General features: G+C 36.7%; 1 protein-coding gene across 20 annotated transcripts in view; it reads left to right on the top strand.

Moving 5' to 3' along the window:
• The window catches only part of picalma (phosphatidylinositol binding clathrin assembly protein a), a 39,321-nt gene that overhangs the window by 8,881 nt on the left and 17,037 nt on the right, over nt 1–13,403 (top strand). For 16 of the 20 annotated variants that reach the window (XM_079600375.1, XM_079600367.1, XM_079600366.1 and 13 more), the window contains exons 2-11: nt 5,911–6,053; nt 6,727–6,802; nt 8,190–8,292; nt 8,372–8,465; nt 8,614–8,725; nt 9,981–10,087; nt 10,174–10,215; nt 12,018–12,103; nt 12,843–12,966; nt 13,068–13,207. In XM_079600375.1, coding sequence (XP_079456501.1) covers nt 5,911–6,053; nt 6,727–6,802; nt 8,190–8,292; nt 8,372–8,465; nt 8,614–8,725; nt 9,981–10,087; nt 10,174–10,215; nt 12,018–12,103; nt 12,843–12,966; nt 13,068–13,207 — 1,027 coding nt within the window. The remainder of the gene's footprint in view (nt 1–5,910; nt 6,054–6,726; nt 6,803–8,189; nt 8,293–8,371; nt 8,466–8,613; nt 8,726–9,980; nt 10,088–10,173; nt 10,216–12,017; nt 12,104–12,842; nt 12,967–13,067; nt 13,208–13,403) is intronic. The other 4 variants (XM_079600370.1, XM_079600360.1, XM_079600368.1 and 1 more) reach the window with 1 other exon arrangement.

The following is a 13,403-nucleotide window of genomic DNA, read 5'->3' as shown; positions in this document are numbered from 1 at the left end:
GTTTTTTGTCTGTCTTGTAGCCTCCTGCCGTTTGTCCACTTCAGCTCCATCATCAGTCTGTTTTATGACTGACCGTTTTAAAGGATTCATGTTGAATCCGTTTCCCTTCTATGAATTGTAGGATATTTGCAGCATCCTGTTGCTGAGTCAACTGTTCTCCTGTCCTTTTCCAAAAAGAACTGTTTTTTTAAGACTAGAGACCATTATTCTGTATTGATGACATTAGGACTTCAAGTTTGCTGTTGCTCCATAAAACATCATCAGTTTAGCTTTGTAAACAGAAAAAAAAAAAAAATCTTATCTTTTTCATCAGGCACACAATGCATTAATAGATGACAGTATGTTGCCCAGCCCATCGCTATAACATTGAGATCAATGTCCCTTGACAATCAACAGTTCTCCTTGTTAATTATTAACGTTAGTCACGCTCTCCTGATATTGATGCATTATGAAATGCAACTGGGTCAATGACAAATAAGGATGTGTGAGATCTTTTAAAAAATCTATTTTAAAATGCAAGTGGAAAGCTCTTTAAGTGTAATTGTTAGTCGTTCAACGGATCTCAAAACATATGAAGTTTTTGAGTCATGGATCAGATCGTTTTTCCGGTCAGCAAATTTTTTTTTACAACTTTGCCTTCCATTTATTAACTAAAGCACATTAATAGGTTTTGATACCACAGCAAAACTACTAGCCTAACTAATAAAGTTCAAACATTATTAAAGGCAAGTGAACAGTCATTAGAAAAATAAGAACAAAACAAATACAATACACTCATTTCAAGATAGATATAACAAAGTTACAAATAAAGTAAGGTCTAACTGTAGTATTCAAGTACAGAAAATGTAATACTTGTGCCTAAACACTACATTTATATTAATCCTGGTTAAAGCTCTTCTGTTGTTTGATTTACATTGACAGACAGCAGCAGGTCTTTAATGGCTGCTGTCACTTTAAGAGCGAATGCACCGATCCAATAAAATGATACACATCCGATTTCTCTCTCAACTGTTTACGTTCACTTAAGACATAACCGACTGCGTTTATGAGAATACTTGCAAAGACTGATGGTATTTTTGACAATTTTGTGTGTATCAGTTCAAGAGCAAGGAGATGCAAATGAGTAATTAAGTGTTCACTCTCTGTGTGTGTGCAGGCCACAGGTGTGTGCGGCTGTGCGCACAGATAACAGCGTGTGTGTACAAATTAAGTTCTCTTTTGCCTCTTGCGCTGGAATGGTTTAAAGTTGCTTGAATGTGTAAACTGGCAAGACAAAACATGTGCTGTGTAAATTATATACTTTATTACTATGATGGTTAAACTTTGCAATTAATCCGCGAACCACATGCGTGCTGAACCTGGGGCCTGGTCCGTACGGATCATTGATCAACTAAAATTCGTTTTACCACTAGTAATTGTTAGTTTTATGTTTTAAAAAAAAAAAAAACCATTAAGAAAATTGGATATTCACTTAAATAGGAATATCACGTTTTCTGGATTTTTTTTTTTAATGCAATAACAAAAATCCTTCCTGCATGTTGGTTACACTGCGATGATTTTCATTTGGCAGACAAACATTTCAATTTATTTTAAAAATTAAAAAACAGAAATAATAAAATATTTAGCCAAATATGTACACTACCATCCAAAAGTTTGGGGTCATTATAATTTAATTTTATAATTTTTTAAAGAGAAATTAATCATTTTGATAATAAGAATTGTTTCTTGAGCACCAACTAAAATATTAGAATGATTTCTGAAGGATCATGTAACACTGACTCTAAAAAAGTTTAGACAATACAGGAATAAATTACATTTTGAAATATATTTAAATGGTTTTTATCAAATAAATGCAGCCTTTGGTGTAAGAGACTTACATTAAACATTAAAAATCTTACAGACCCCAAACTTTTAAACAGTAATTTGTTTGTTTATTCATCTGGACAGATACACCATGAAATTGTAAACATGTTCATCACAGAGGAGGTATATTGCAGTCATTGACTGTATGAATTCAATTTGTAATGTATTTTTAATTAACTTGATTAATACGGACAAAATTAGTGTGTCTTGTCATTGACTCAAATGCAAATACACTGTTACCATAAGGAAATGGGTAGGCTATTTACTGGTGTAGTTTTGCATAATTCAACCTTAATCATTGGGTGGGTCAGGTCTAAAATTAATACTTTATCCATTAATAGGTTATACCACAGCAGTGACCTGTTATTCTTAAGTTTCAAAGCACACGATACATTTGAATGAAACAGAACGTGAATAGTCATCATTTACTTGCCCTTATGTTGTTTCAAACCCATTTTGACTTTCTCTCTTCTGTAGAACACACAAAATAACTTTTTCCACCTTGAATTCTTTTCCCATTGAATTTTCCCCAAAGACTCGAGCTTTCAGTATTCAAAAAAGATGCAAAAGCATCTTAAATGTATACCATTTGTGCTCTATATTCCAAGTTCTTCTGAGTTCAAGTAAAACATAAAGGTTTGGGTTGACATGAGGTTGAGTAAATTATGACAATTAAAAAAATTAAAATTATTTCCCTTTAATATTGACCTTTTCCTTCAACATATTTTGTGAATGCAAATAAAGTCAGTGTTGACTGAGAGAACACTGTCAGTGCACATTTTGGAGTGCGACTACTTTGAATATTGCATTATTTACCCTGGAGGCATTTCAGATTATGAGCACCAATGTCAGAATAACATGGATATTTTATTAGACAAGAAGTTTGGGAATTTTTTTTTTTTTTTTGCTTCCAAGTAGGCTCAGCATCAGGGAAAATGTCAGATGCTTTAATGTTCAGGCAGAGCCGGTCACATGACTGGTTTGTTACCCATCACGTGACCATCACATGGTTGGATACACATGCAATCCTCTAGGCCATCAATCATGTCTGTCTCCACTCCAGAGAGATAGAGATACAGACTGAGTGGGTCTAGATTGGAAATGAGTCCTACAGATCTCTCATTCCTCCTTTCAAATGTGCTTGTTGGCTACGTAAGGGAGTGTAGGGTAGACCCGACAGTGTCTGGTTACCCTGGCGTAGGACGATAACACCATCAAACATCAAGTCCACGTCGTCTTCTGGCTTTGATCTTTCACTTGAGCCCTATGGACGTGTACACTTTCAGCGCCGTCATGCTCCGCACAGGCGTTTTGTGTTGGCTCTGAAAAGTCTTTTGTTGTCACGTGGCCAAGCCTTTGTGCAGGTTCAAATGGTGGATGTTATCTGTAAAAGAGAGGGCATTCTGTAGACCACCCATGCTCACTGTGCAGCATATTTTCACATTCCCACTTCAAAAGGCTGCGTATGCACTAATATTGGCTGGCAATTTGTTGGGGAGAGTGTAATTACTTTTTTGTCTTTGAAATGGGTTGTAGAGAGGGGTGGAAGTGGCCTTTTTCCATTTAAGTATGTCTAGAAACGGTTTCTATGAAAGCTTGTTTTCGCCAAGGAATACAAAATAAAAAGGGTAATTATCTCAATTCTAACTTTTTCCTTAGATTGTGAGTTAATATATCACAGTTCTGAGTTTATATCTAAACTCGTAACTGCGAAGGAAAAAAGTCAAAATTGTGAGATTTAAACAGTCGTCTGAATTATAAACTCGCAATTCTGAGGAAAAAAGTCAGAATTGTGAGAAATAAACTTGCAGTTGTAAAGGGAAAACTTTAATTGTGAAATATAAAGTTGCAGTTAAATGTATTTTTGGTATTCTGTGGCGTAAACCAGCTTCCATGGTTTTCTCTTTCATTTGATTCCAGAAAACATTATGATGATATATACCCGTTCAGATCTGATTCCCAGTGGAGAGAGGCTGCATTTGTCCTCCTTCGCCGTCTGTGGGAGGTTTCATGAATGGCATGATAAGCTGCAGCCCTGAATGAGTCTCACAGTGTCGGTGGCGTAGAGAAAGCCTTGAGGGATCCCGCTCTTGCTCTCGGAGCGCAGATGGCTGTGGAGCCCAGCCAAAGAACTAATAATGCACAGGATATCAATGCGTGTCTCTCACTCTCGCCATGCCAGCTCTGAATGCTAACGCACTGAGCAGCGGCACCTTAGCATCACACACGTTCACAGAGTCAGATGGTTCTCTGGAAACGGCGGCTTTTTCACTAGGTTAGCCGACTTTTTTTAATGTCATTAAATTGGAAACTGTGGCAGAGAGTTTGAAGGTTAACAGGACACAGAAGTTTCACGCATCAACCCATTTTTATGTTGTTGTTTTTTACACAAATGGTCTTGTACATTTGGTCAATATTTTGTCATGCTATATTGATTTCTTTTTCTTAATGCTAATGGCATTATAAGAATGGTTGACTAATCATTTTGAAGGTTTAAAGGATACAGAAGTTTCACGCATCAAGTAATGTTTTTTTTACACAAATGTCTTGTACATCTAGTAAATGTTTAGTCATTCATTTTCTCAATGGCATTATAATAATGAATGACCAATAATTTGTCAACAAAAATAATGCACTTTAAAAAAAATATATTTTTAAAAAATGCTTGTAATTTTGTTGGAGATTCACACTGGCGAGACAATCATAGCCAATGAGATTTTTTTTTAAACTTGCAATAAAATGCACATATGCAAATGTCACAATTTGTGATAACTTATTCCCCCCCCCCAGTGAATTCAGTACTAAATCCAACTAAAAAATACAGTAAAAACAGTAACATTGTGAATATTATTACAATTTAAAATAACTGCTTTAAAAAAAAATGTTTTAAGTAATTTATTCCTATGACCTCAAAGCTGAATTTTCAGCATCATTCCTCCAGTCTTCAATGTGACATGATCCTAACTGTGCGTTCACACCGCACGCGGCGAGAGCGTCAAAGTGGCCGGAAGCCATTCATTTTCAATGAGAGCCGGCGGCGAGCTCCGGCGAGAGCGGCGCGGCGCGTCTTGGACGGCGAGAGCGGCGAGAAGAGTTGAAATCAAGTCAACTTTATGGTAATAAGCTATGACGCGGTTCGGCGGCAAGCAGCGGCAACCAATCGTAATGTAGAAGTCCTCCGCCTGAGAGGATACCAGAGAACACAATCCTGTAAACTTTGGTTCCGACCACATTAGTTCCTAAGCAAAATGGAGGAAAAGTTAATTATTTCTGTTGCGGGTTTCCCGTTATTGTACGACGTGTCCCTGTTTACATACAGGGACATTAATAAAAAGAACGACGAATGTAAAAGGTGTCTGAAATTGTTGGTGTTTTGTTACTTTCCCATTTAAAAGATTTTAATAGGTGAACTTATACCCTACGTGTTGCCAGTATGCACAAAATAGGATACTGATTTATGTTCAGTTCTTATTTGCTTTGCGGCTCCTTTAAATAAAGTTTTAAAAAAATCACGCATTCTAAAATCTACGTCAGAGCGTCAGAGAATCCCCGAATCTCACGGCGTCGATGGCAGGGCGGTGTGAACGTACAGTTACCTTCAGAAATAATTATACATGCTGATGTGCTGCTCAAGAAACATTTCTTATTAATAGCATGGTTGAAAAAAACTTAGAAAGTAAGAATTTTATTGTTTATCTTTTCTAACATTTTAAATGTCTTTGCTGTTGCATTTGGTCAATTTAATGCATCCTTGCTGAATAAAAGTAATAATTTCTTTAAAAAAAGTCTTACTGACCTCAGACAATTGAATTATATTGTCTATCTCAACCATTGACCACCCTGTCTTTGTCAGTATCATCATCTGTCATTGCATAACCCATCAGTTGACCACTAGTTTGGAGACGGTGTAGGCTATGCCTTCTGAAGAAATCTGTTCTAACAAATGTTAACGAGCCAAAATGGTTTGTTATTTAGGGCACAAATATAAACGCTGTGACAGTTTGAATTATGAACACATTGACCCCTTTCAACTCTCTCTCTCACCAGATCTGATCCAGTGCACCAACGAGATGAATGTGAACATCCCTCAGCTGGCCGACACGCTGTTCGAGCGCACCACCAACACCAGCTGGGTGGTCGTGTTTAAATCTCTCATCTCCACACACCACATTATGGTCTACGGCAATGAGGTCAGCCCCAAACACACACACACTTTTGTACACACACTCCACCTTTAGCCTGAATTCTCTAACATGATAAACCCCTGAATAGCTCTCACAAAAATGTAAAATCTGTCTTGTGATTTAATTTTATTTATTATTTTCTCATATTATTTAATCTGTTTTATTTGTATTTATTGTAATTACATATTTATTTACAATTTATTTGAGTTCTGTTGAGTTCTTAACTTTTTTGTTTTAAAAACATCCTGGCCACTCTTTTGAATGATTAATGATTCAGAATACTTTCAGAACACAATGAATTCGAACTGGGGCTTTTAGTCTCAAAAATGACAATGCTTATGTGTCATTTTTGACGCTTTACAACCCTAGTCAACATTGAAAAAGAGTGGCCAGGATTCACCTTTTGTGTCCAAGGGAAAAAAGTAAGTCAAGTTTGAAATGACATGAATAATTAATAACTGAATTTTCATTTTTTTGGTGAGCTAATCCTTTAACTCTTGGTATTTTCAGCAGTGTTTGATGATAGTTTTGTTTTAGGGCTCTAGCTAAAGCATTTAAACAGCACATGTGCCACAGTCAAACAATTTTACTCTTGTGCCTTTGACAATACTATTTATTTGCATGGTAACTAACTTCAGAATAAATTGAAACATGAACTCTTTGTTCTTCATGTTGACAGAGATTTGTACAATATCTGGCCTCCAGGAACACATTATTCAACCTCAGTAATTTTTTGGACAAAAGCGGGTTACAAGGTAGGTGCTTTCAGCCCGACACCTCATTACTCATTCTGTTTCTCCACACACATTGCAGCTGCGTTATCTATTTTCATGAGCAACCAAACCTTTGACAAATACAAAATGAATATTTAAGGAGCTGACAGAACATGGGCTGCCTTTTCACAGTTCTATCATTTTAGTGTTAGTCATGGTCCGATGTGGTGTTGGAGGGTCTGCAGTGGAAGAATTAGGTCCTGTTTCTCGCTCTTTCTGTTTTTGTATATGCTCTTCTCTCCCTGAACTCCCGTTTGGGACCTGTTCGGCAACATGGCCGACTTTCAGCTTAAATAAAGCACTAGTGGTTTTATTTACCCAAGGCTTTTCCCATGTTAAGAAGCTCTCTGGCAGCCAGCAAACACGGGAGGCAGCAGGGGAATCAGAGGAGAGTCTTTCAAGAAGGACTCTGGGCCCATTTTCTTAAAGTGACTAGAACTTCCTGGCTCAGATGTACTCTGGGGCACTCTGCAATATTTCACCTTGATCCTACTTTTGTTTTTTGTGTTTTTTTAAAGAGTTTTTGTCATTGCTGGGCATTTTACTTTTTATATTATTTTTATTTTATTTATTTTTTTAATTTATTCATCAACAGCCATTGGGTCCTAGTACATTCATGATGTTAAAGTAAAACAAGTAAAATACAGTACAAATCTGCACAAAAAATAATAATAATAAAAGAACAGAATAAACACTATATATATATATATATATATATATATATATAATTTATTATTATTATTAAGTGTTACATTTATTAAAATATTTTAGAAAAAATATATAAGAATTTAAAATGCCAAACAGGGACTTTCATGGACATTTTTGAGTGATTCAATGAATAACTGAATCAGTGTTTTAAAAAACAAAGACAGACAGTTTGTACAAATGAATTGACATAAATTAAACATTCTACTAGATTTTTTGGCTACTGAGGATGAAATACTTAAAATATCTCTGTTTTCTTGTTCTCATACTTGCATAATTATTGTACAAGCAATATTTGTAATAATTGTATGTGTTGTATCTTTTGGCTTTAGTATGCGTGTATTTGAGCTTATGACTAGCGGCATAGACTAGTACACATCACGATGACCTGTCATACTTAGTAGAGTCAGATAAAGCTTACGGGTTCTAGGCTGTGTCATGCATTGCACTAACCCCGCGGAAGCCAGAAAGTTTTTTCCTCTTAGCAATAAAAATGAGTCACAATCATACTAAAAATATTGTGCTCAGGATTCAACTAAAACATCAAAGACTCACATTTTTCAATATCTAGAATCAGAACACAAGAATATAGTTTGCTGTATGACTAAGTTCAACAACCCGAGGGTCGCTGTGAACTCAAGACAATGTTCTGTTCTTCGTGCAGGATATGACATGTCCACCTTCATCCGGAGGTACAGCCGCTACCTGAACGAAAAGGCAGTCTCATACAGACAAGTGGCTTTTGACTTCACAAAAGTAAAACGAGGGTAAGTCTCTTTTCTAATTATTAAAGGGAAAGTTTACCCAAAAATGAGAACTCTTTACTGATTTGTGTGGTTGTCAAAGGGCGGACGGTGTAATGAGAACTATGAACACAGAGAAGCTCCTAAAGACCATCCCCATTATCCAAAACCAGATGGATGCGCTCCTCGACTTCAACGTGAGTTTATGATGACAACAGCTAGACTTTGCTACATATCCACCAACAGCTTGACCTTTCGTCAGTGGTCTTTTCCACTTGTTTTTATCAGTTCTTGCAACCTAATCGTCCCAAATCAAATTGAGTTTGGCTTGTTTTGTGTCTGCAGGTAAATGCCAATGAGCTCACAAACGGGGTCATTAACGCCGCTTTCATGCTTCTGTTTAAAGACGCCATCCGCCTGTTTGCAGCCTATAATGAAGGGATCATCAACTTGCTTGGTGAGCTGCTATCCTACTTGAGCTTTCAAAACTCACTGTGGGCTGCCCTACATATTGGCTTTTACCAGTTATCTCTGCTGTTGGTTCCTGTTACAGAGACCTTTAAACTTACAATATCAACCACCTCATCAACAGCTGCATAGGACTCTGACCTGACACGTCACTCAGTTTTATGACGGCTTGTTTATTGCCTGAAAGTTTTAGCTCATAAAACAAACCCTTCATGCACATATCGGTAGTCTCAGAATTTATTTTGAGCCACGTAAGATCAACATTACTGTTTAGGGCAGTAAAACTGAGCAAATTTCAAATTGAAGAGATGATTCGAGAGTGAGATTAAACTTGGTTATCCAGACCTTGTGATATTGGCTTATCAAAGATTGATCATTTGATGTTGAGAACACAGAATTTAAAATCGAAACATTAAAGTAAGGTTGCACAAGTAATTAAAATAAGATGTGATTGAAATGAAGAAAGCATTTTTTTTTTAACTTCCTTGTAACTTGAGTAATACAAATATGAATAAATAAATAAAAAATATATATACACATTTTATTCTTTAGACAGTTACAGGTATATTTTAGGTGAATGGGTTCCAAACAGAAACTGGACTAAGTCAACTAAAGTGCAGCAAAAAGAGATCCTAGTCCATTTTCAAATTCAGCACCAGTGTGAATGCAAAGAGATCTGTGTACATTTGTGTCTGCAAAAGAGGTTTTGTTCAGTTCTATTTATTCAGAGCCAAAAGGCATTGCTTGATCGGTGTACATTTGTGGTTGCAAAAGAGGTCTTGTTCAGTTCTATTAATTCAGAGCCAAAAGACATTGCTTTCTAGCTAAGTGTTTGCAAGGCCTGTTGAAGAGCTGCTGTTTTATTGTGATTTAATTCTGCCTTATTTTGTATGCATGATATCAAAACAGCAGCAATATGAGATTATCATATTGCCGTTCAAATCGCTACTGCAGTGTTTGTTAAAACAGCAGTTCTACTTCGAGTGTTTGTGTTGGATGGCTCTATACAGTGGCTTCGGCATTCGTTGGCTTCGTTCAGTGGTTACATGTTGAAAGAGAGTTTCTGTGAGAGACTGACACACTAGTGAGAGCTGCTTCGGGTTATGTTGTGATGACAGATGCCAAGCATAACTCGGTCTAGTGAAGTCACAGAGTGAAGCAAGCAAGCCCCCTGGAAATGTGGTGGGAAACGGAAATGGGAAAACGATCTAAAAATCTGACTTCATACCTTTTCCCATCTGCAGAGAAGTACTTTGACATGAAGAAAGTGCAGTGTAAAGAAGGCTTGGACATCTATAAGAAATTCCTCACTCGGATGACGAGAATCTCAGAGTTTCTCAAAGTGGCGGAGGTAAGATGGTGTAAGCCAGCGTATATAATGAGCCAATATGCATAGGGCGCACATTAAAAAAAAAAAAACTTTCCTGCTCATTACAGCAAGTGGGAATCGATCGAGGGGACATACCAGACCTGTCACAGGTGAGGGGACAAATATATTGGCCTTGGTTTTGAGGAAAAACTTACACTGACTGACTGACTGTCTTCCCTTTCTGCCTATCGGCTACTTATCTGTCACTCTTCTTCCTGCAAGACACGGCTTGAGCTCCACAGCTAAACCTAGCACGGCTACATTAGATTCAAACGAGTGCGGGTTGTAGAACTCTCTAACCTGCAGTTACATAGAAATCGTAATACTTAACATGAGTTCACGGAAAAGTCATTGAGAGTTCTAGAACTGCAGCTTGTGCAGTGCTGCTGCAAACCGCTGGTGCATGCGGACATCTCTGCATGACACTGTGGGGGAAACTATTGTAACTGTCCTTAATGCTTGATTCATACAGCACATAAAGGTGTGATACTGTAAGCAGCTTACAGGTTTGAGACAGAATCAGGTCTAGGTTTAGGTTTGATTCTCTTTTGTTTTCGGATTCTTTTCAACAACTACGTTTTTACATGTTTGTGTTTTGAGGAGAGCGTATTAAAAAGAATGTGACTTATTTTGTAAGATTGCAGCTGGGCAGAATCATCATTAATATTAAGTGGGACAGGTTCCCCTCAATATTCAGAGGTCGTGATCAGTTAATATTAGTTTTTCATTGGATGATTTTTAAACATTTATATATATACCCCCCTCCCTTTATATTTATATATATTGCATTGAAATAATAGTAAAAAGAAAACAAAACTTTTACGTTTGCAAGCTCTTTGGGTTTGTTTTTATTCTGCTTCACTATTTTGCAAATACTCTGAAAACGCCTTTGTTAAACTACCACCTTTATATTCTGTATCTTTCCTTATCTTTCGTTTTCAGTTTACAGTTTGTGTAAGTACCTGCATCTCACTCTCTTCTCTCTGTGTTTCGAAAGCCTTTGGTTTGTACCTTTGCATGCTATATCTGTGTTTTTGTACAGTAGTGATTCTTCAATTAGGGGGACATTCATATTTGTTGTAAATTTGTGTCTGAAAATCGGTAAATTTTTATATACTTTTTAAAAAAAAATACTTCATTCAGTATTTATGTGAAAAAATTATCATTTTTGATATTATTAATAATATAGCATGACTGTAACCAATATTTCGTCATTACCACCATCATGCCAAACATTTTTCCAAAAACAAAATAAAAGGTTCTATTTAGGTATAATAGAATGAAAAGCAATGAGAAACAAATATGATTCATTTTAAAATCTTAATCTGCGAGTAACTTTGTGTCCGTTCCAAACTAATCAATAATTTAGTTATTATAAAAAAAAACATTATTAAAGAGTTCATAACATTAGAAAAAATGTCCCTTGATATTTTGACATATAAGAGGTCTTTGGATCTGAGGATTGTTTGTTTGGAGCATTTGACATCAGAATGTTTTGTAAATGAGGCAATGTAATGGAGAGTTTGCAAAGAAGCGTTTGTTAAAAGAGAAAGCGGCCCACTCTATTGGATATGACAGCAGATATTTGTATTGTATTTGTGCTATAACCTAAAAAACTTCAAACCAACTTTAAACTTTTTCTCCAAAATGTGACGCATCAAATTGTATCATCATTACCATAAAGTACAACATGAAAAACTTTCAAAATCTAGTGGAAGGTTGTTCATAGTTAGGTCCTTAGGTGTTTCAGGGCATGATCATTTTGGAATACGTTTAATTTGTGAAGATTTCATGTTGTTGAACGTGCCCCCAATTGAATGATCACCCGTACTGTGTTGCGTGTGCATATTTGTTCTGTGGTCTGCGAGTGTGTCCTGGCTTGTAAGATAATGTAATGTTTCCATTCCTCCAGGCCCCTAGTAGCCTTCTGGACGCCCTCGAGCAGCATTTGGCTTCATTAGAGGGGAAAAAGGTCAAAGACTCCACAGCCGCCAGCAGGTACAGTGATTTGCAAGCAGTTCATTTTTAACTTTCTAGTATGTGAGGGGGTTGTTGTCTTCATGCTCTGCATTCATGCATGGATCTGCGTGTGTGGGAGAGGCGTTTCAGAGAGTTTTGTCACGTTAAACTGTGCAGTTTTTTAAAGTAAGGGGGATTTTCAAAAGTGTTATTGATTTATATGCAGACAACAATATAATACGGACATCTAGAAATCGTATTTACCTAAATTCACAAGATATTGAAAATGTGCGTGTGTGTATTTTAGTACAATTTCTTTTTTTGACCTGTCCGATATTTTGGGTCTGTACCGATCGATACAAAAGTGATACTTTCTTTTTAAAATATTTTTTTTCTTCATGTATTAGAAATATTGCTATCTTCTATCAGGTCATAAATGGTACATAATTTCATGAACCATTTCATTTTCTTATTTTATTCAATGCTACATATACTTCTAGGACAATCAGTCACCGGTGTTTAAACTAAGTTGCACAGGAGGAATTTACAGGAATTTGATGACTTGCAGTTTGGATGTAGGCTAAAAAAATGCAAGCTTTGCTAACATTGACCCTGGATTTCCACAAAAAGAGTCAAAAGTTGGTTCCTGTAGCGGAAGCAGTAAAAATGTGCTCTGTGCCAATGCTAGTAGTAGCGCTGATTTCCACTAATGCAACCCTTGTGTTTTCAACAGTGGCGTGTGTTTACTGTATAATATCCCGTCTGTCTTTCCATTCAGAGCCAGTACGCTGTCCAATGCGGTGTCCTCCTTGGCCAACACGGGTATCTCTTTCACCAAAGTTGATGAGAGGGAAAAGCAGGCCGCTCTGGAGGAGGAGCAGGCTCGATTAAAAGCACTTAAGGTACGTAACGTCCATCTACATCGGGTTTTATAAAACCTGCTTAAATTGGAGCATAGATGATTAACAAGGCAATTAATCTACTTGGTCTTTCCAACACCAAGGAGCAGCGTTTGCAGGAACTGTCCAAGAAGCCCTCCACATCCTCCACGACTGCAGCATCTCCTGTTTCAACGGCGACGGGAACCATCAGTGCCGCCCAAGCCATTGACCTGTTCTCCACATCCAGCAGCTTTGCTAACAGGTAATAGTTTTGTATATTTACAGTTTGGGGTGAGTAGGATTTTTTTTTTTTTTTTGAAATGAATACTTTAATACAATGAAAGTGACAGTAAAATAGTTATGTTAACAAAAAAATCAGTTAAAAAAAATTGTCAAATAAATGTTCTTTTGAATTTTATATTTATCAAAGAATCCTGGGAATACAATGTATCACAGTT

The sequence above is a fragment of the Phoxinus phoxinus genome (genome assembly GCF_949152265.1).
Source record: "Phoxinus phoxinus genome assembly, chromosome: 23".
In the NCBI taxonomy this organism is placed as follows: Eukaryota; Metazoa; Chordata; class Actinopteri; order Cypriniformes; family Leuciscidae; genus Phoxinus; species Phoxinus phoxinus.
The sequence above is the reverse complement of the archived record's forward strand: the minus strand, read 5'-3'. Positions and strand labels throughout refer to the sequence as shown.